A 21,581-nucleotide genomic window follows, 5' to 3' on the forward strand; every position below is an offset into this window, starting at 1 on the left:
ATTCTGTTTACGCCAAATTCTGACTCTACCATCTGAATGTCTCAACAGAAATCGAGACTCATCAGACCAGTCAACATTTTTCCAGTCTTCAACTGTCCAATTTTGGTGAGCTCGTGCAAATTGTAGCCTCTTTTTCCTATTTGTAGTGGAGATGAGTGGTACCCGGTGGGGTCTTCTGCTGTTCCGCCTCAAGGTTGTGCGTGTTGTGGCTTCACAAATGCTTTGCTGCATACCTCGGTTGTAACGAGTGGTTATTTCAGTCAAAGTTGCTCTTCTATCAGCTTGAATCAGTCGGCCCATTCTCCTCTGACCTCTAGCATCAACAAGGCATTTTCGCCCACAGGACTGCCGCATACTGGATGTTTTTCCCTTTTCACACCATTCTTTGTAAACCCTAGAAATCGTTGTGCGTGAAAATCCCAGTAACTGAGCAGATTGTGAAATACTCAGACCGGCCTGTCTGGCACCAACAACCATGCCACGCTCAAAATTGCTTAAATCACCTTTCTTTCCCATTCTGACATTCAGTTTGGAGTTCAGGAGATTGTCTTGACCAGGACCACACCCCTAAATGCATTGAAGCAACTGCCATGTGATTGGTTGATTAGATAATTGCATTAATGAGAAATTGAACAGGTGTTCCTAATAATCCTTTAGGTGAGTGTATATATATATACTGTTATTTAATATTGTAGTTTTATTATATATATATTTGTATATTTATATTTTTGTACAGAAAATTATTTATATTTACTGCTTAGAGCCCTGCACGGGCCTCAAATCTAGGCCCGAGCCCGGCCCTGGCCCGAGACGCTCAGGCCCTAGCCCGACCCGTGTCCGACAGCTCATCAGAATTATCAGCCCGAGTCCGACCCGAGCCCGGTTTTTTTTTTTTTTTTTTTTTTTTTTACAGCGGCAGCCTGCCCTATTTGCAGCCATTAAAATATGTCCGTTTTGTTAGTTATGTTTCTTTTCTTTTCATTTCTTTATTAAGTTAATTTAGACAAATGTTTGGAGCATTTAAAAAAAAAAAAAAAAAAGTAATAAAAACTCAGTGAGTGTTTTAGCGCAATTTTCTGACGTCATGGGATCACAACACTAAGAGATAGTAAATCTTTTCCTGGATTTTTTTTTTGTGCGTTCCCGAGATTAGACCTTCCTTAACATAATGCCGAAAACCCGAAGTCTCTAGGTGGTCTGGTTGAGGAGTAGATAGAAGTGCAAGATTGGTGCGCACAGACAGAACAGAAATCATGAGTTAACAATCGCAATTTTGTCCGGTGGAAAATTGCGCTAAAAATTACGAGCAAGCAGCCGAGCCAACAGCGAGTAAAACATGTTTGATCAATTTAGCCTCTCAAATCAACGCTAATACTTTACTTGGCTACAATAAAATCCATAGATATAAAACACTTAAAGCATATCACAGACAGTTAGTTTAATGTTTATTTATTAAACCACAGTGAGTATTTTTTTTTTAAATACTGAGGCAGGCTCAGGCTGCTCGCAACAGCGCTCGCAAACGAAATGAGCAATAGAGCAAATAAAAAAATAAAAAAAAAAAAAAAAAAAAAAAAAACTTGCAGGTTATCTTACCTCAAAAAATGCACCACAGAACATGGCCATTCTTTTTTCCAGTAATTTCCAACAGTTAAACGAAAATAAAGTCCAATCAAACGAAAAACGAAAAACATCAGTAGCCTAGTTTCCAACAGTTAAATGAAAATAAAGTCCAATCAAACGAAAAGTTAGAACAGTCTCTTACAGAGCATCGTGGAGAAAAAGAATAGCATCCACAGTGGGAGATTTTAACCCAGTCCTCTCTTCTATCACTCTGCGATTTTTCTCTTAATATTCTGCATTATTTGCAAGTGAGGTGAATCGTTGGTTGCGCTGACGGGAAACCTTCTGTTTGTGCGCGTGCTTGCGTGCGTGAAACTGTCATGTCAATCATATGTCAGTGTAATTATTAGATTATGAAAGTTATGAGGTTATTAAATGTCTTTCTATGTTTGTTCTTCTATCGTCGACGTCAACTTCTCATATTTTTTTAATTAATGTCTAAAAATATAAAAAGAAGGATAACCCAAAAAAGGCCAGAGGCCCGGCCCGCATGTGAACTATGACGTGAAAATTGGCCCGAAGCCCGGCCCTAGGGGCGTAAAAAAGTCGGGGCCCGTCGGGCTCGGGCTGAAATGCAGGGCTCTATTACTGCTGTCTTTGAGAAAATATTTAAAACAATTTGTACGTAAAATGTCTCAGAATCTTTCCGGATCACAACTTACTGATGATTCAGATAAATCTGTGAATCATTATTTTGAATAATTTAATTTAAATGAACTGACATGCTAAAATGAATGTGACTACTATGCTAATCAGACTATTTGCTATATCCCAATGATATTTGAGTATTGTCTCTGCCTCGTTTTATAATACGCCATCTACTTGGCCCACTTGTAAATGAAAATGCAAAAAACATCTGAAGGATTCGGTCTGGGCTTTGAGATTGGAGAAGCTGGAGGGTTTGTGATGAATGAGTCGGCTGCGGCACAAATGCTGTTTTCTTGAAGCCAGGTTGATAAAGAACTTCTTCAGGCTAGATCAGGTCTGGCTCTCCTGTGGTGCTCGGCCAACAAGCCATTAGCCATCGAGCCGGGTCTCAGATGGCATTATAGTCCTGTCACTTTCTGTGAATCACATCCTAATAAGTGTTGTGATGAAACGTCGCACCCTTTCTGCCTCACATTCATTTGATTTATAGGACACTGCCATTTATCGATTTTAAAATGTTTTTGTTTTATCGGTCTCAGAGTTGGTCACATATTGCATACAGCGTTATTGTGCAACTACTCAATTTAAAGCAGTTGCAGTGAAGATAAGTAGTTGCTAATTAAAAGTATAGCTAATGGCACAAAATTAGTTTTTTTTATGATAATGTACATTTTATGCATTACAAATATTGAAATGTTTTACAAAATATATAATTGTGCTACCAAAAAATGTAAATATAATACTTTGACTCAAATTAATCTTTGCAAAATTAAATTGCAATGAACTGAATCACTAAATCAAATCAAATGGACATTTCTAAACACTTTTGAGTGATACCTCAAATTAATTGATGAATCTATTTTTAGCCAATTCATTGTCTGAACTAATCAATTTGATTAAAAATCAAACTGATTGGAATTAAATTTTGTGAACACTATTGAGTACTGTCTCAAATTGTCTATTTTTTTTAAATGTGTCAATTGAAATTAAGTGTCTGAATTATTTGAATCGCTAAAACTCAAATTGACTTTTCTAAACACCTTTTGAGCAATGAAAAAAAAAAAAAAATCTGTGAATCTGAACAATTTCATTGAAATGAACTCTCTGAATGAATCGATTTGATTAAAACAAAATGAACACTATTGGATGAATGATTCAGTAAATACATTTTTTAAACCAGTCGATTGAAATGAATTGTCAGAATGAACAGAATTGCTAAAAATTGAGTGATAATAACTCAAAGGAATCATTCAATCTATTTGTGAAGCCACTCACTGAAATGAGCTGTCTAAATGAACCAATTTGAACACATTTGAGTAATGAATGGCAAAACGTTTTAAAACCAGTTCATAAAAATGAGCTGCCGGAACAAAGCATTTTCATTAAAACAATCCCAAATGAACACTGTGGCAACAGTGACTCAAATCAATAGTGAATGCCCCAGTTCTTTGAAATGAGCAGTCAGAACAAATCATTTCTCTAAAACAGACTATTTGCAGAAACGTTTGTGAACACGATCAGTGATTAATCAAATTAATCAGTGGGTCTATTTTTTGGACTACAAAAGTTGATGAAATGAAATGAACTGGTCCTTACCAGCTGATTCACTGTAATGAAGTAGTGCTTTGTCAAGCTATACTGGAAAAACGAAAATGTGTTTATGAAATGTGCTCCCCTGCACTGACATTAACCATCAGTTTGACTTTTGGAGTGTATTCCCTGCTGTGTTGTGTCATTTTAGACCTGCTAAATGAGTCCAGTGGCTTGTGTTTTTGATGTTCTCTCATATTTTTCACTGTCCATTGGTGTGTGTCTCCTCTCTTTAAGCAAGGCCTTTTATTTGCTCAGAGCGGCGATAGTTAGCGATCCTCCCGGGAGCCAATTATCTGAATTCTCGCCCGGATACGCTGATCTAGGGTTAGGGTACAGGGCACAAACTCCGTCTCTAATCTCCAGCATCACAAACAAACTTACGAACGGACTGGTGTCCGGCTGATATAGCGGGAAACACTGATGTCACCGCCCGCAGATTCTCCTCATTATCGCCTCGTTCGAGTGTGGATGTCGTTCTGTGTTTGATGCCACCTTAAGAAATCTGCCATTAATAGCGGACTTGAATTGGATACTCGTGACACTTCGGCTGCTCGAGGACTTTATTTAAGGCCTTATCTAACATTCAGGCACTTATCGTCGTGTATTCTTTCAAGTGGGCACATTTATGACTGTATTGAGAGAAACTGCCGTTTGACTTCAATACACATGGCAGGGCTTTCATTTATTGTAATTGATGGAGAAATATTTGTAATGGCAAATTTATTATAAATGAATTCCAGATGGGACTAATAACAGTGTCACAGTAGTTCAGAGAATTACACTTATAATGTCGAATTAGTGTTAATGTTAAATGTAATGCTATTAAACACGTTTAATGAATCATATCTATATATTCTATTTCTTAATAAAAATTGTTCCAGCTGGGACAAATGCCACAAAGAAATTGTGAATTCTTACACCGGGCAGATCACCTCAGGATTAAAAGAGGTTGAACGTTTCTTTTTTTTCAAAGAGCCAGAAGTCCTTTGGAGTTTGGAGAAGGCACAACAAATGAACAATGATGATAGCGTTGGCGTTTCTGGAGGAACAGCAGATGTCACCAGACCTTTTGGGAAAAGTATTTGTGGGCGGCAGTGTTGCTATTGTGAACCAGTGTATGAGAAACACTGTAATATAATTTGACAGCTATCAATTATAGTTTAACTTCTCCGTCTTCTCCATCACACTTAGTAACACATACAGCTGTGCATCATCACAGTGCAACAGTGAAAAGCGACCCTCTCAAACAGTGTCGCGCCGCGTTCCCAAGGGTGTTTAAGCCACACACATATTGCGGTATATAAAAAATTCATATCGTAACAAAAATAAACACCAGTATCCGGTATGAACTGGTATACCGCCCAGCACTAGAAGAGCGTCATCTTGTCATCATCAAACAGATGTGATTTACAGAACTGTGACATCAATGAAGCAATCTGAACACGAAACATATCTAATAAACCCAGACCAACCAATTACAATCCCTGTGTGAATACTGAACATCACGGCCTGTGTTTCATCTCAGCTCAGAAGACACTGGTGGGCAATAGAGATGGCTCTTTTAAAGGGAATATATCACGCATTTTTAGCTGCTCATTTCCCCTCCTGATGGCCACTTACACATTTTGTGGCCAAATAAAGTCATAATCTACTTTTTTATGACGCATTACCCTCGCTCTGACCCTCGGGATGTTTAGATATACGACCTCTGTCTGCAAATATGACGATACGTCTCACAATGGACTGAGAGTGAAAGATGCCAGACATGAATTCAGGCCTCCATTCAGAGTATGAATATGTCTTACAATAATTTCCTAGAACATACCAATCACTAAACAGTATGTGAAAAAGAAGAAAAAAAAGAATAATAATATATATAATTTAAATAATATATTTGTAATTATATAGTTATATTATTTTGTTTATTTTGTATATTCATATCAGACTATATTATTATATATTATATGACATATAATTTTTATTATTTACACTGATGATTGATACTGTACATACAGGCACAATTATTTATATATATATATATATATATATATATATATATATATATATATATACATATCAATAAATGTTAAAATATTAATTATATTAATATAAAATCATTATAATTATAAATATTACTAAAATATTCCAATAAACAATCTATATAATTGAACTATTTTTAATTATATAGTTATACAAATTGTTATACTTTTTTTGTATTTATATGTATTATATAATTTATATATTGTATTACACATTATGATAAATTTTTATTATTTACACTGATAAATGATAAAGGTACTATATATTATATATATATTACATTATACTATTATATTATGTAATACATGTATATATTATGTATATATAAAAAATATGTATTGTATTTTATATATATAAAAAATAGATATATAATAAATATATATATAATTTTAAATAGGTATCATTTTGAAAAATACTGTGATATGCATTTTTGGCCATACCACCCAGCACTACGCTCTTGATCTCCCTGCTGTTATTAATTAAGTCTCTCTCTCTCTCTCTCTCTCTCTCTCTCTCTCTCGATGTCCTCCAGCCACAGCACAGCGTATCAGTGCATCTACTATCCCCCGGATCAGACGGCCCGTGCGCGTGAGATCCTGAGTGTGGTGTACCAGCTCCAGCCGCTCATCTCTGCGCTGGCCGACCAGCTGCTCCAAGCCCAGCACTGCTCCACTGAAGCTCTGCGGGACGTCCTGAAGAGCCTGGAGGAGAAGGTGAGGTTCCTCACGCAGTTACATTGGTCTGAAGTGACAGCACAGACGTTTATAATGATGATGTTTCAGATAAATGCTGTTCTTTTGATCGTTGTATTCATTAAAGAATCCTGAAAACAATGGATCATGGTTTTCTACAGAAATATGATGAAATATGAACCTGTTTTCATCATTCATAATAATCAGGAAAGTATTAGCATATTAGAGTGATCTCTGAAGGATCATGTGACACTGAAGACTGGAGTAATGATGCTGAAAATTCAGCTTTGATCACAGGAATAAATTACATTAAAAAATATTTTAAACTTTAAACAGCACAATATTGCTGTTTTTTGAGTGAGTGAGTGAGTGAGTGAGTGATTGTGCGAGTGAGTGAGTGCGTGAGTGTGCGAGTGAGTGAGTGATTGTGCGTGAGTGAGTGAGTGTGCGGGTGAGTGATTGTGCGTGAGTGAGTGAGTGTGCGGGTGAGTGAGTGAGTGATTGTGCGTGAGTGAGTGAGTGAGTGAGTGTGCGGGTGAGTGAGTGAGTGAGTGATTGTGCATGAGTGAGTGAGTGAGTGAGTGAGTGATTGTGCGTGAGTAAGTGAGTGTGCGGGTGAGTGAGTGAGTGAGTGAGTGAGTGAGTGAGTGAGTGAGTGAGTGAGTGAGTGAGTGATTGTGCGAGTGAGTGAGTGAGTGAGTGAGTGAGTGAGTGAGTGAGTGTGCGGGTGAGTGAGTGAGTGATTGTGCGTGAGTGAGTGAGTGATTGTGCGAGTGAGTGAGTGAGTGTGAGTGAGTGAGTGTGCGTGAGTGCGTGAGTGAGTGAGTGAGTGAGTGAGTGAGTGAGTGAGTGAGTGAGTGAGTGAGTGTGCGTGCGTGAGTGAGTGATTGAGTGAGTGAGTGTGCGTGAGTGCGTGAGTGCGTGAGTGAGTGAGTGAGTGAGTGAGTGAGTGAGTGAGTGTGCGTGAGTGCGTGAGTGCGTGAGTGAGTGAGTGAGTGTGCGTGAGTGAGTGAGTGATTGAGTGAGTGTGCGTGAGTGCGTGAGTGAGTGTGCGTGAGTGAGTGAGTGAGTGTGCGTGAGTGAGTGAGTGAGTGATTGAGTGAGTGAGTGAGTGTGCGTGAGTGCGTGAGTGAGTGTGCGTGAGTGAGTGAGTGATTGAGTGCGTGAGTGAGTGATTGAGTGAGTGAGTGCGTGAGTGAGTGTGAGTGAGTGCGTGAGTGAGTGTGCGTGAGTGAGTGAGTGATTGAGTGAGTGAGTGTGCATGAGTGAGTGAGTGATTGAGTGAGTGAGTGTGCGTGAGTGAGTGCGTGAGTGAGTGAGTGCGTGAGTGAGTGAGTGTGCGTGAGTGAGTGCGTGAGTGAGTGCGTGAGTGAGTGCGTGAGTGAGTGTGCGTGAGTGAGTGCGTGAGTGAGTGCGTGAGTGAGTGCGTGAGTGAGTGCGTGAGTGAGTGCGTGAGTGAGTGAGTGAGTGTGCGTGAGTGAGTGCGTGAGTGAGTGTGCGTGAGTGAGTGAGTGAGTGAGTGAGTGTGCGTGTGCGTGAGTGAGTGCGTGAGTGAGTGAGTGATTGAGTGAGTGAGTGAGTGTGCGTGAGTGAGTGCGTGAGTGAGTGTGCGTGAGTGAGTGAGTGAGTGAGTGTGCGTGTGCGTGAGTGAGTGCGTGAGTGAGTGAGTGATTGAGTGAGTGAGTGAGTGAGTGTGCGTGAGTGAGTGATTGAGTGAGTGAGTGAGTGCGTGAGTGAGTGAGTGAGTGAGTGAGTGAGTGAGTGATTGAGTGAGTGTGCGTGAGTGAGTGAGTGATTGAGTGAGTGTGCGTGAGTGAGTGAGTGATTGAGTGAGTGTGCGTGAGTGAGTGTGCGTGAGTGATTGAGTGAGTGAGTGAGTGCGTGAGTGAGTGAGTGAGTGAGTGAGTGATTGAGTGAGTGTGCGTGAGTGAGTGAGTGATTGAGTGAGTGTGCGTGAGTGAGTGAGTGATTGAGTGAGTGTGCGTGAGTGAGTGTGCGTGAGTGATTGAGTGAGTGCGTGAGTGAGTGTGCGTGAGTGATTGAGTGAGTGCGTGAGTGAGTGCGTGAGTGAGTGTGCGTGAGTGATTGAGTGAGTGCGTGAGTGAGTGTGCGTGAGTGATTGAGTGAGTGCGTGAGTGAGTGAGTGAGTGAGTGAGTGTTTGTGCGTGAGTGAGTGTTTGTGCGTGCGTTTATTATAGTTAATTAAAACTGAAATCAAAACCAAAGAAACATTCTCGGTAAAAATAAATGTATATAATAATATATTAAATTATTATTAAAAAAAATCATTTTTTTTTTATTTATTTTTTTACGATAATAACTGGAAAGATTTATTACGGTATTACTATGACTCATAAAAAGAAAAGAAAAAACCTTTGAAAAATCTTCATCCGAAGGACTATTTCAGCCAGTGTCCTTGAATACCCAAGTCAATTTGGAATTACATAAAGTTTTAAAGCAGAAGTAAAAATTTAAATAAAGTATTAATCTTCAAGACGGTGGTTTGGGAGCATAAATGTAAAATGAGTCTGAATCGTGCGGCTGATAGTGCGTCTATTAATAGTCCTGCAAATGTTCATGCTTTAAGGGCAAATATCTTTTCTAATGAAATACTTTACTGTCACACATTCTGAAGCTGCTGGTGATCGAGTGACAGAAACGATGTCTAGTGTTTCTGCCACTGAATGACACTCAATTGGTACAGGAATCGAATCAGATGGTAATACCATGGTGCTTTGATGTATAGTGCTGTACTGTATGATTACCATATTCATATACCATAGTTCTTTGTATGGTATTACTATCATGGTAAGGCCTGAAAACATGGTTTTACCATGGTACACTGAACAAAAACCATGGTGGCATGTAAATTAAATCAAATTGTATGCTCACTGAATGTGTTCTGTTGTATCATGTGTTTCTGAGGACAAAAGCAGATTTAGCATGAGCAAACACAGCATGTTCCTGTCATTAAGCCACGTCGTCCCGTTCACTGAGACCACCCAGTCCTGGCCTGAAACGGGTTGATTAGCAAACATCGAGGCTCTTTGACGAACGGCCATCGGCCTGTCATGTTCCCCTCTGCCAAACACAACAGAAGCACCAGGCCGAGGATCTGGTTTGGAGGCCTTGGTGTTTTATGTTTGTAATTAATGAATTACATCTGGTGCCGTCAGTGTGCAATCTGTGACACAGGGATTGTTTCTGCCACAGAGGAGCATGGGCAATCATCCACCTTCATTTCTTCATTCTCCTCTCTTCACCTCCTGATTAGAAGTGTGACGGTCCCGCATGATCAGACGCTCAAGCTGATTGAAATCTCCAGAGCCAGTGTGTGTGTGTGTGTGTGTGTGTGCGTGTTGTTGCATTAGATCTCTACACACACACAGTCTAGGGCGGTGACAACTATATAATTTTATTACCTTTTTATTTTATTTATTCTATTCTATTCCAAACTACAATTTACAACCAATTTACAAAGAACTAATTTATTTATTTGTTTATTTATGTTTAGAGCCATCACATATATATATATAATGTTGTTTTTATTTTTGTTTTATTATTTATTATTTTGACCAAACAGCAATTGTACCTAAGTATGTTAAAAATGTTTAAGAACTAAATAGTTTATTTATTTATTTATTTATGTTTTTATTTAGAGCTGTTGATTAACAAACAGCAATTGAAATGAAGCTGATTCAGAATATATCTTTTTTATTTATTTATTATACCAAACGGCAATTTATTTTATATATATATATATATATATATATATATATATATATATATATATATATATATATATAATTTTTTTTTTTTTTTTTTTTTTTTTTTTGGACCAAATTGCAATAAGTTTTCAAAATATTTAAAAAAAAATTTTTTTTTATTCCAGACAATTTACAACCAATTTACAAACAACTTTTTGGGGGGGATTTGTCACATTTACCATTATTTTATATGTTTTGTTTTATGTTTTTATTTTTTGCTTTATTATTATTATTATTTTTTGACCACACAGCAGTTGTAACGAAGTTGATTCAAAATATATATTTAGTTATTTTATTGTAATTTATTTTATTGTATTTTCATACTGTATTTATACATTTCAATTTTATTTTCATTATTTTTGCTTTATTATTTTGACCAAACAGCAATTATTTAATTAAAAATTTTAAGGTTTCTCATGATTAACAGAGGTAAGAATGAGTTTTAATCATTCTTCATTTTTATGCATCAATGCAAGTGCATATAGTAGTTAGGAACTGTTAAATTGGTGCATATAAATGAAAATAAATCAAAAGTAAAACAGGTTTCAAGTGTGGCAGGGAGGGCGCAAACTTTGAAAACTATTGAAGTGGCAAAAGAAAGTTTGGGTATCTGAGGTCTAGTCCGTTCACCTTTCCTGCAGCTCCTGTCACTGTTGCACATGTCTGAGAATCAACGCTTGTTCTCATGAATGTGTGTTACCGTAATGACACGGAAGCTTCAGATCCTGACGCGTGATAAGGCGAATGAAAAACCATCTCGCAGGAATGCCAGTAACTCAAAGTGTGGAGAGCGTGAAGAAGACCAGGCTTGTTAAAATGCCATTGAGTTTAAAAATAGCTCGGTAAAGCTGCATTAAAACATGCCGCCATTTCAGACAGGTGAGAATAGAAACAGAGGGAGCGTGGAAGTTCATTGCTGGAGAATTTGATGAATTGTGGGATGTGATTATCATGTCTAAGATAATGATTGGTGGGGTAGAGAAAAGGTCACAGGGGCGTTGATTTGGTGATATGCAAATGTCCCATCCAGCATCTGTACAACTGCCCCTGAAATATGAGGACACTGAGTAAACCTTACTGGTGACGGCTGGCAAATTACATTGAAAAGATAAGCGAGGCCTAACTGGGTTCTTTTCTTTCTTTTTTTTTAAGCAATGCCACAGCTATCTGAACGCCAATAGTGGGCAGTGTCAGGAAAAAAATTATCTTTCAGAAATGGCTAGTGTGACAAAGGCTTCTTTGTCATAAATGAAGTTATTAAAGCAGAATGCATTGATTCTAAAATAAAATTGGCAAAATCGTATTTAAAATAGTTTTAGATGGACATGTCAACTTCAAGTATTTTGTGCCAGTTAATATATATACACACACACACACACACACACACACACACAGACACATTTGTAGTGCTTGTACTGTAGTGTATACATATTTTTTAACTAATACTAATAGCATCTGAAAGGGAGAGCCCTAGAGATGTCCAAAAGTTTTGAGGTTAGAATAATTAGTGGATTATATTGTAATGAATTAAACAGATTGAGTACGTTTAACACGATTATTTAATGCAGTTCATTTCCCTAATTTGACATCAGTGTGAACAAACAGAAACGGCACACAAACAAATTAGTGAAACAGTTTAACATTGCAATCCTTTTATTTGTTGAGTTTTGATACTGAAACTGAGTCACAAATAAATTTTTCACAGACTTTTATTGGTCCCATCTTGATTTCATTCATAAATAAATTTGACATTTAAAAAGTTCTTTCTCAGATAAAGTTTCTCCATGACTCATAAACAATGAGATTGTCAGTGTGAAATCAGACTTTTGGACTTTCAGATGTTGCCTACTCTGATGTGTTTCTCCAAACATACAAATATGTACAAGTACGTACGAATATGAATGAGGTCCTTCTGTTTTCTTGCGATCTTTTCAATATCCCAGAAGATTAATTGAATCATATATTGTTGTTGTGCCGAGACCTTGTTTCAGAAGAACCAGCGCCTCTTTTTGTGTCTCTTTAATTCTTCTGCATTCTCATACTTCACTCCTCTCTTTCTATCCACTGAGCCATCACTGTTTGCTCTTGTCTGCTTATTAGTTTTCTGATACGCTTCTCATCCACGTCCCTTTAATCTTTGTCACACACTCTCATGCTCCGCCATAGTTTAATGAAATGTTGGTTATATAAATGCTATAAAAAAACATCCCTCTCTCTCTCTCTCTCTCTCTCTCTCTCTCTCTCTCTCTCTCTCTCTCTCTCTCTCTCTGCAGACGGATCAGTTTGTTCACGCTCTGAAAGACGAGCTGGTGAAGAGCGCCCTCTTAGCGCTGCATGCCGCCCGTCCCGGATACGTCAGCAAAAGTCAGACTTCTACCCCGTCCAGCCTACACAAGGCCGACTCGCACCCCGCCGTGACCGAGGAGTCCCACACCATCAGCAATAATGTTAACGGCTCCCAAACACCCCAGAAGGACAGCAAAGCGTCCCCTGTCCGCTCCGACTCCATCCCGCATCACAAAGAGTACGACGAGGAGGAATGGGCAAGTGTTGTTCAACTCTGTGTATTTATGTAATAGCAGCGTCACCTTAAAAAAAAAAAAAACAGGGTTTCAAGTTAATCGTTTTTAATAGAAGAGAAGTAAATAAATCACAAAAATAGTAGAGTCAGTTCTGCCAGGTCAGGTTAGTCAAGCTCGCATCAGCTGACTCTCAGCTGATCCACGTCTACCTATAGGAACACGACGCCTATCACTGTATACATATATAAGCTCCTTCAGTATTATCAGCAGCTATCGCGTTTCTCTGGAGCGAATTACCCTCCTTCCTCCCCAGCTCCTCCTGTCGTCAGTCAGTTTGGCATTCTGATTCCCCCTGAATCAGGATAAATTCTCAAATTATGTTGTACATTAAAATGATGTTGGTTCTGTTCTGTTTCCCCTAAGGGGGGTTATCGCTGCTCTTATCCGTGCTTGGCTGCATGCTTGGCCAGAACAGAACCATACCGCCAATCCTAACTGTATGCTAATTGTCAATCATATTTGACGATAGTGACAGAAATGTAAAAATTAGGGCTGTCAAGCGATTCAAACTTTTAATTAGTGCTGGACAACGATTAATCGTGATTAATCGCATCCAAAATAATACATGTGTGCACTGTGTATAATTATTTTGTATATGTAAATACACACTTGCATGTATATATTTAAGAAATATTTGCATGTATATATTCTATATATATTTATACATAATTTATATTATATATAAATAACACATTTTTCTTAAATATATACATGCATGTGTGTGTATTTATATTTACAAAATAATTATAAACACACATATATTATGTAAACACAAACTTTTATTTTGGATGCGATTAATCGTGATTAATCGTTGCCCAGCACTACTTTTAATCGAATTCATCACATTTGGTTGAGAAATTACCCCCAAAAGATCATTTAAAGTCATTATTGAGTTAGATGAGAAAAGCTTTGGATTGATTTTACAAAAAGTAGCTTTAGAAATAAATTCGATTCGATTCAACATAGGATGTATTACACATAATCTTTTAAAGCAACAATGTGGCCATATAACTTTGTTTTTCTAAAGCTGCATCTGAAATGTCATTTAGGTATATTTACACATTGTTTAATGCAGCTCAGAAATGGCATGAATAGGAATGAAAAATGAAATGACACTAAATATGAAACTAAAGCACCAGTAGATGGCAGCAAGTCTTAATGAGTGAGTCATTGAATCATTCACTCAACCGATTCATCCAAACGGCTGATTCATTCAGGAACGAAGCAGGTGATTATCTTTAAGAGTCAATGACTCACTCGATTCGTTAAAAATATTTTAGTAATTTAGAAATATTGCTAATCTTCACTGTTTATAAGTGGTGTTTGCTAATAGCACTTTTACTATTTAAAGTCCCCCTAAAGCTTTTAATGTTGTTTATATGTCTATGTGGAGTTTTTAATATGCTTTAAGACAAACCATGTGTAAACTCATTAGTCGACACCATTGCTGAGTATTTTCTCCTTAAAACTGCAGTGAACCAAAGACAGTCTCAAAAACACGGTTTGAAATCGCTGGTGTACCTTGTAACCAATCAGGTCAACGTGTGATCGTCAACGAGTGGATCTCTGAGCTGCTGTGAGTGAGTGGAGGCGGGGCTCTTTTGCATATTCATAGAAACGCATATACTAAATTAGGCAAGGGTGTAGGGTTACATTCAAGCTATTTTAAGACATGAAGACATTTTTTCATGGAAAAAAACTTTTAAATATGGAATTTTGGTCTTCAAAGATGAGTTTTAAGGGAGACAGTTATTGACTACAGGGGGACTTGAAACAAACCCTAGTATTAAACTGAGCAGGTTTCTTTTGTAAATTGATATTAGTTTCAAGTCTTGCTTCTCATGTGCTGGTTGTCTCTTCAGCTCAGTTAGAAGCAGCTGTGCTCTGACGTATTTGATAGGATCTTGAGAGGTTGAATCATTCCACAGGACTAGAGGCGAGACAGGGATAACAACCAAGCCAGTGACATCAGCACATATTAGCTTCTGTTCGTAGAAACCTTTACCACAGTAACTGAAGGATGAACCGCAAACTACAACCTCGAATTAAGGGGCTCAAGTTCTGTTTGTGTAGTCAGTGCTGCTGTTTTAAACTCTGGTGTCTAATTCCTGTAATTGCCTTCGTGTGTGTGTGTGTGTGTGTGTGTGTGTGTGTGTGTGTGTGTGTGTGTGCCATAACCATAGCTAACAGGAGAGGATTAGAGGCCAAGATAAGACAAGCATCTCTAATCAATGCCAAAATAACTTGTGTGCCCTTGAGCTCCACTCACAAGAGGGAAGAGAGATGAAGCCTGAAGTTAGTTGTATAGACTTCTCCCGATATTCATACAGGAAGGATTGTTGTCGTTTTTCTTTCAGAATGTTTTACATTTGTGTTTTAATTCTTTTAATTCTATCAGCCAATAGAATTGTAGAAATTTGCATCAACTTAGTAGTAGTCACCAGCAAGTGCTTAATTAAACATTATGAAAAGTCTTTTTTTGTTTCTATCTCTCCATAGAAAGGTACAATAAAATGGAAGATGTTTTACTTTTATAGTCTCAAACGCGCTTGTTTCTTTTCCTCCTGCGTCACATCTTTTTCCATCTTTTGGTGCTCTTTGTAACTTAATCTGTCGGTCCAAGCGGTGTGTGTGTGTGTGTGTGTGTGTGTGTGTGTGCGCGTAGCTTCCACAGTGTTTCTTAATGAGACCCGGGGGCATATTACAGAAAAATCCTGACTTCTTAACCATTTCAATTAGGATCTGTATACGTTCTGTTGAACTCGTCTAGATCTTAATTTAACATTTAAGATAGGAAGTTTCTGTAATAAAGCCCCAGAAGCGGAAAACAGGCGAACAGAAATATCGTCTTTTGGTTGAAGAAACTTGTAGAAAGGAGTCAAGTAGAGGTTCAGAAAATACAGAAAATTCGAAACAATCCTTAAAATCCTTCAAATAAATTATGCAAATGAAGTAACCTTTCAGAGCTAAGCTATTGAATATTAACATTTTTAATGTATACATAAAATAGTTTACCTTTTAGAAGTATGCTTCAATCACCAGTGTAAATAATAAAAAATAATTATGATATAAATATAAAATATAAATGATATAATACATAAGTATACAAAATAATTGATTTTAAGTTTTAATTTTTAATTATTTAATAATTATTATTTATGTGTGTCTGTAAAATGTACATTTATATATATGTTAATTATAGATTAAAATATATTAAATATATTATAATATTATAAATGTTAAAAATGTTTATATCATGGACAAGTTTATTTATTTCCATAATTCCATTCAAAACGTTAAACTTCCATAGATTATAGATTCAGGGCCCACAACTTAAACGATTTCAAGTATTTAGTTGTTTATTTGTACATAATTTGGGCTTCCAGCTCATAAAACCCATGAAAACAGGATTTCAAAAAATTAGAATATTACATGAAATCACACAGTAATTACACAGTGATACCATGGTCATTGAACCAGGTTTTGGTTCTTTTGGCAGTGTGGACAGGTGCAAATCCTGCTGGAAAATGAAGTCAGCATCTCCATAAAGCTTGTCTGCTGAAGGAAGCATGAAGTGCTCTGAAAATGTCCTGGTAGACGGCTGCGTTGAGTGGACAGCACAGTGGACCAACACCAGCCGATGACATGGCTCCCCAAACCAACACAGACTGTGGACACTTCACACTGGACTTCAAGCATCTTGGATTGTGTGCCTCTCCATTCTTCCTCCAGACTCTGGGACCTTGGTTTCCAAATGAGATGCAAAATTTGCAGGACTTTGGTCCACTGTGCTTTATTAAATCCAGAGTCAATGCAGCCGTCTACCAGGACATTTTCAGAGCATGCTTCCTTCATTTTCCAGCAGGATTTGCACCTGCCCACACTGCCAAAAGAACCAAAACCTGGTTCAATGACCATGGTATCACTGTGTAATTACTGTGTGATTTCATGTAATATTCAAATTTTTTGAAATCCTGTTTTCGTGGGTTTTATGAGCTGGAAGCCCACATTATGTACAAATAAACAACTAAATACTTGAAATCGTTTAAGTTGTGGGCCCTGAATCTATAATCTATGGAAGTTTAACGTTTTGAATGGAATTATGGAAATAAATGAACTTTTCCATGATATTCAAATTTTTTGGAAAGGGTCTGTATATTCAATTCAATTCAAATTTATTTGTATAGCGCTTTTCACAATACATATTGTCTCAAAGCAGCTTTACAGAAAGTGTATATATCATATAATACATATAGATATACAAAATAATTCAGTTTAATATTTTATTTATATTTAATAATGTATAAATGTGCATTCAAAATAAAATATGCTAAATAATTTATTGTAATATTTTAGTAATATTTTTTTTTATACTTTTTATTGAAGTTATATTGTTGTTACATATTGATTAATGATTGGTAAGTTGCCGGAAATGAAAGACATTTTCCTGTCAGTCTGAATTCATGCCTTTTGCCCCATAATCAGCACAGAAGATGCAAAAAATTGGACCACGTACACACGGCAAAGATTTAGTAGTGACTAGTGCCTCAAATGGGAGTGAATCTCCCAATTTATCATTCCAGAGGTCACTTGCACACTCAATGCTTATCACGACTGTGGCTGGTTAATGGGGTGTAAGTGTCGGTCCATTAACGTTTGCTTTGACTCTTCTAGGACAGGGTCTGGGCCAGTGTGGCGAAGAGTTTGAACTGTGTCATTGCCATGGTGGATAAATTACAGGAGCAAGACAACAACAACCAGGAGTCAGCGCCCTGCCAAACGCTCGCTGACGTCATCACCTCACACAGTCCCGGTACGTCTCTGTCCAACCACAAACCAATGATGAAAAACCCAAATGACCAATCAGAAGCTCAAGACTGACCCATCAAATGCTTAAATGTTAAAATAACAAATCAAACATGTCAAACGGATGCTGGAATGATCAATTAAATGCTTAAAGGTGATTTAATATAAACTGAGAGAAAACAATTATCATTTGATCAAATTAGCTATGACATTGCTCTGGATTGATTGTGAACAAATACATATTTTTGTTACACTTCATGCCCCCCGTTATGAAGATTTTAAAATTGCATTTAATTTGAAATTTGGTTCTGAAAAACCTCTCAAAAATAATCATTTTGTTCCTCATCATTTCAACAGCAATAATATTGCACAAGTGTCTGCAACTTTAGGCATCTTAGATAAGCTTCTGATGGCAAATTTTCCACTTTGACTCGAGACATTCCCTGAGAGGGTTTTTCACTTCACTTTTCGCTGGTTTTACTTTTTTTTTCACGCTTTAATAACAAACCACGTCTTTTTTCCCCCGAGCACATGTCAGATCTGTCAGTTGAGAGATGAATATTAGCGGCATCCACGGATCTTCTGTCAGACAGAAATAGTTAAAGGCAACTTCTGACACTCAGTGCTATTAAACTGGAAAAACTCTACAAGTGCTGACAAGCAGTACAAGTTTTTAACATGGCCGATGCTGCCACCACTTGGACACCATCTGAAACTGCATTTTAATGTTCTGCCTGTTGCCAATCCACAATATAACGTATATTCTGATTGGCAAAGACACTTTTTGTTATTCTGAGATCATATTTAACTTTAATTTCTGACAATTTTCCATATTCATCTCAATCTTTAAGTAAAGGTTGTAATTCTATCTAGCAGGCTAAACCTTCAGTTCATGTTAAAGCAATTGGTTATTGATTCCTTTTGATTGTAAACAGTTTAATTTTCATTTCAGAAATACTGTGTGCTTTGTTAGCATCTGATATTTTCGCTGCAGCAGTTTCCTACAGGTTTAAAGTAGCATAAGCACTGGAATGCAAATGTGTGCTTGTGTTTTCTCCTCACACAAGACTGCATCATTGCAGGATCTTTTTTTTTTTTACATTTTGTGTGACAATTTCAACATTTAATTGCAGTATAAAATGTTATTGTGTCTGTGTAAATACTTCACATAACACAAGCAATTGTGGCATGATGAAATGTCGCCGGACCGGTTTAGGTTGATGTCTCATGTCATGCACATAAAAAATGTATTTACTGAGCAACGATTTAGATCAATAGCATGAATACACCCTGGATAGGAACCAAACTATTGAACATGACTCTGTTTTTGGGAAATGGGGTTAAATGGGTGAAAGTCACTCATGCAGAATGGTACAGTATAGTAGGCAACTGCCAAAAATCTGATGACTAATGCAAAACAAATTTAAACACAGAGCATGTTGCAAAACAAATGGGTGTGAAAGGAACACGATAGAGCCAGTCAGTAGATTAAAGAGTCCGAATGAAGCGCTTTTCTCATAAACTCTAATCAAACTCTGAATGATAAATGGCAAGAATAACAAGCTAGTGCGTGTGAAATTTCAACAGGATCTTTCCCCCCGGTTTTAAAGATAATACTTTAATCTAGTCCCTGACTATAAAAGGCATGTTTGAACTGAAAGCAACTTGCACTGATATATCTTCACATATGTTTTTTCTAAGGCGCATTTATAAAAGCTACTTAAATGTCCTAATTGAACTAAGACCTAATCCTGGCTTAATCTAAACCCTGTCTGTGAAACCAGGCCTTTATTAAATATCTGTCTTACATTGATTAATAAAATCTTACATATAATGTTAATTTATATAAATACATTTTGTAGAATTTGTTTTTACTGTGATTAGTTTAATATATAACATATCAAAATTAATCAAAATATTACAATTTATGCACAAGTCGTTGAATGGCTGAAAAGTCATGGCGGTGCGCAACGGGAGTCTGGCAGGTCAATGCTGGAGCGCACGCAAACAACACAAAAACGGATTGTGTTCTAAATATACACACAAAAAACGTAGAATAGCCAACATAGTTCAAAGACTATTTGTTTTAAACTATATGTTTGCACTGCTGCTACTATCCGTGTGAATTTGCCATTCATGCCAACAACAACAACCTGGCTGTGAACGTGACATTCGTCGCGGCTTCAATCTCAACCCATGGAGCCAATATGTAGCCTATGCCAAAATTCTAAACTATGGCCGTGCTACCCGACCACCAACCTGGACAAATACCTGAGGAGCTGAGAACTTGAAACAACCGCACAGAAAGATCATCTACCTGATGGCAATCCTCCTGCTAGCTGGTGATATCCAACTAAACCCAGGGCCTCGCTTGGCCTCCGCTGGCGATCTGCTGCCTTCTTCGGGAGCTTTGGATTTTCCTCCTGAGTGGGGGTGCCTGTTGCGGCGGGGGGACAGCGGCGGCGAATGGAGTGGCCTGGTTGATTTGTCCTGGCTGGGTAGCGGCGTTCGTGACGCGGGCGCTTTCCTCTGGTGCCGACGCGCGGTGTGCTGTCCCTGCTTTGGATGTTACGGCCGCAGTTGTTTGGGATTTTCATCGGATGCTGTGTGGAGAGCGCTCCTGTCCACGAACTCTGGGTAGTGGTGAGTTTCAAACTTTGACTGCTCCACCCTCACAAGAAAATAGGCCCAATCAAACTGCGAATCCCGTCAAACAGACCCTTCTCAACCGGCAACACTGGGGACTAAACCCGACGATTCGGAAAAAACTCTCAATCACGCAAAACTGATCTGGGATCCGCAATCCAAGCCCAAAGGATTACTCGGTGGACATTTAAATATACTAAGCATTGTCTCTAAAAGCAATCAGCTAGAACACTTACTGTCTCACTCTAACTTGGACTTTCTTGGCCTTTCTGTAACAAACACTCCCCCGATGCTTCCTTTGATATTTCTGGGTATAATGTGTTTAGGAGGGATAGAAACAAGGGCAAGGAGGGGATTGCTAGTATATGTTAAAAACACAATTACATGTAACTTCATTGAATGGTCACAGGAAATAGACATGGTGTATATTGGGTTGAATATGTCACTATCTCCTCAAATGTCTTTCACTGTCATTTGCCTATATCGACCACCATCAACCAATAACATATTTTATGAGCATCTCCATAATATTCTTAAGTAATGTGATGGTAAAAAGGAGTTAATACTAATGGGTGACTTTAATATAAACTGGGACAAAAAAACTTAAAGAGATAACAAACAAATTCAATCTCTCCCAACTGATACAAGGTCCAACAAGAATAACCAACTCCTCCCAGACACAAATTGATCTGATATTTACGAACAGACCTGAGAGAGTAACTACATCGCATAATATGCTGGTCTGTCCGACCATAATTTCACACTGCTGGTAAGGAAACTTACCAGAAAACAATTTGTAAATTCTACCAAAAGAAATCAATTCTATTAGAAAATTCCTAAAAGTGAAACAATAAGCTTGGTAAAAGCTATTAATCAAATTGACTGGTCTGACCTTCTGACCAGCAGATATACTAAGATTAGCTGCAGCACTTTCGTTTCTACGATTACCAAGATAAGAGCAGCTTTCACAAGAAAGGTGAAGCGTAAACATGGAGAAAAGACCACCTTATCATGGCTAAATGACACTCTCTTGCAACAAATGAAAGAGAGAGATTCTGCTCTAAAATCAGGGCATAGTAGCGACCGGCTCACCTTATCAACTCTCCAAAATAAGGTTTTAAGGAATTTAAGAAAGGCTAAGGCAGAGTTTTTTTTATCAGAATCATTAACGAAGCACAGAGAAA

The 21,581-nt window shown here is 37.7% G+C and overlaps 1 protein-coding gene across 3 annotated transcripts in view; it reads left to right on the forward strand.

Annotated features, from left to right (window-relative positions):
* The window catches only part of inpp4b (inositol polyphosphate-4-phosphatase type II B), a 167,001-nt gene that overhangs the window by 116,068 nt on the left and 29,352 nt on the right, over positions 1–21,581 (forward strand). For all 3 annotated transcript variants that reach the window (XM_084401686.1, XM_084401687.1, XM_084401688.1), the window contains 3 exons: positions 6,437–6,617; positions 12,637–12,906; positions 17,620–17,758. In XM_084401686.1, coding sequence (XP_084257812.1) covers positions 6,437–6,617; positions 12,637–12,906; positions 17,620–17,758 — 590 coding nt within the window. The remainder of the gene's footprint in view (positions 1–6,436; positions 6,618–12,636; positions 12,907–17,619; positions 17,759–21,581) is intronic.

This window comes from Rutilus rutilus (genome assembly GCF_951802725.1).
Source record: "Rutilus rutilus genome assembly, chromosome: 2".
Classification (NCBI taxonomy): Eukaryota; Metazoa; Chordata; class Actinopteri; order Cypriniformes; family Leuciscidae; genus Rutilus; species Rutilus rutilus.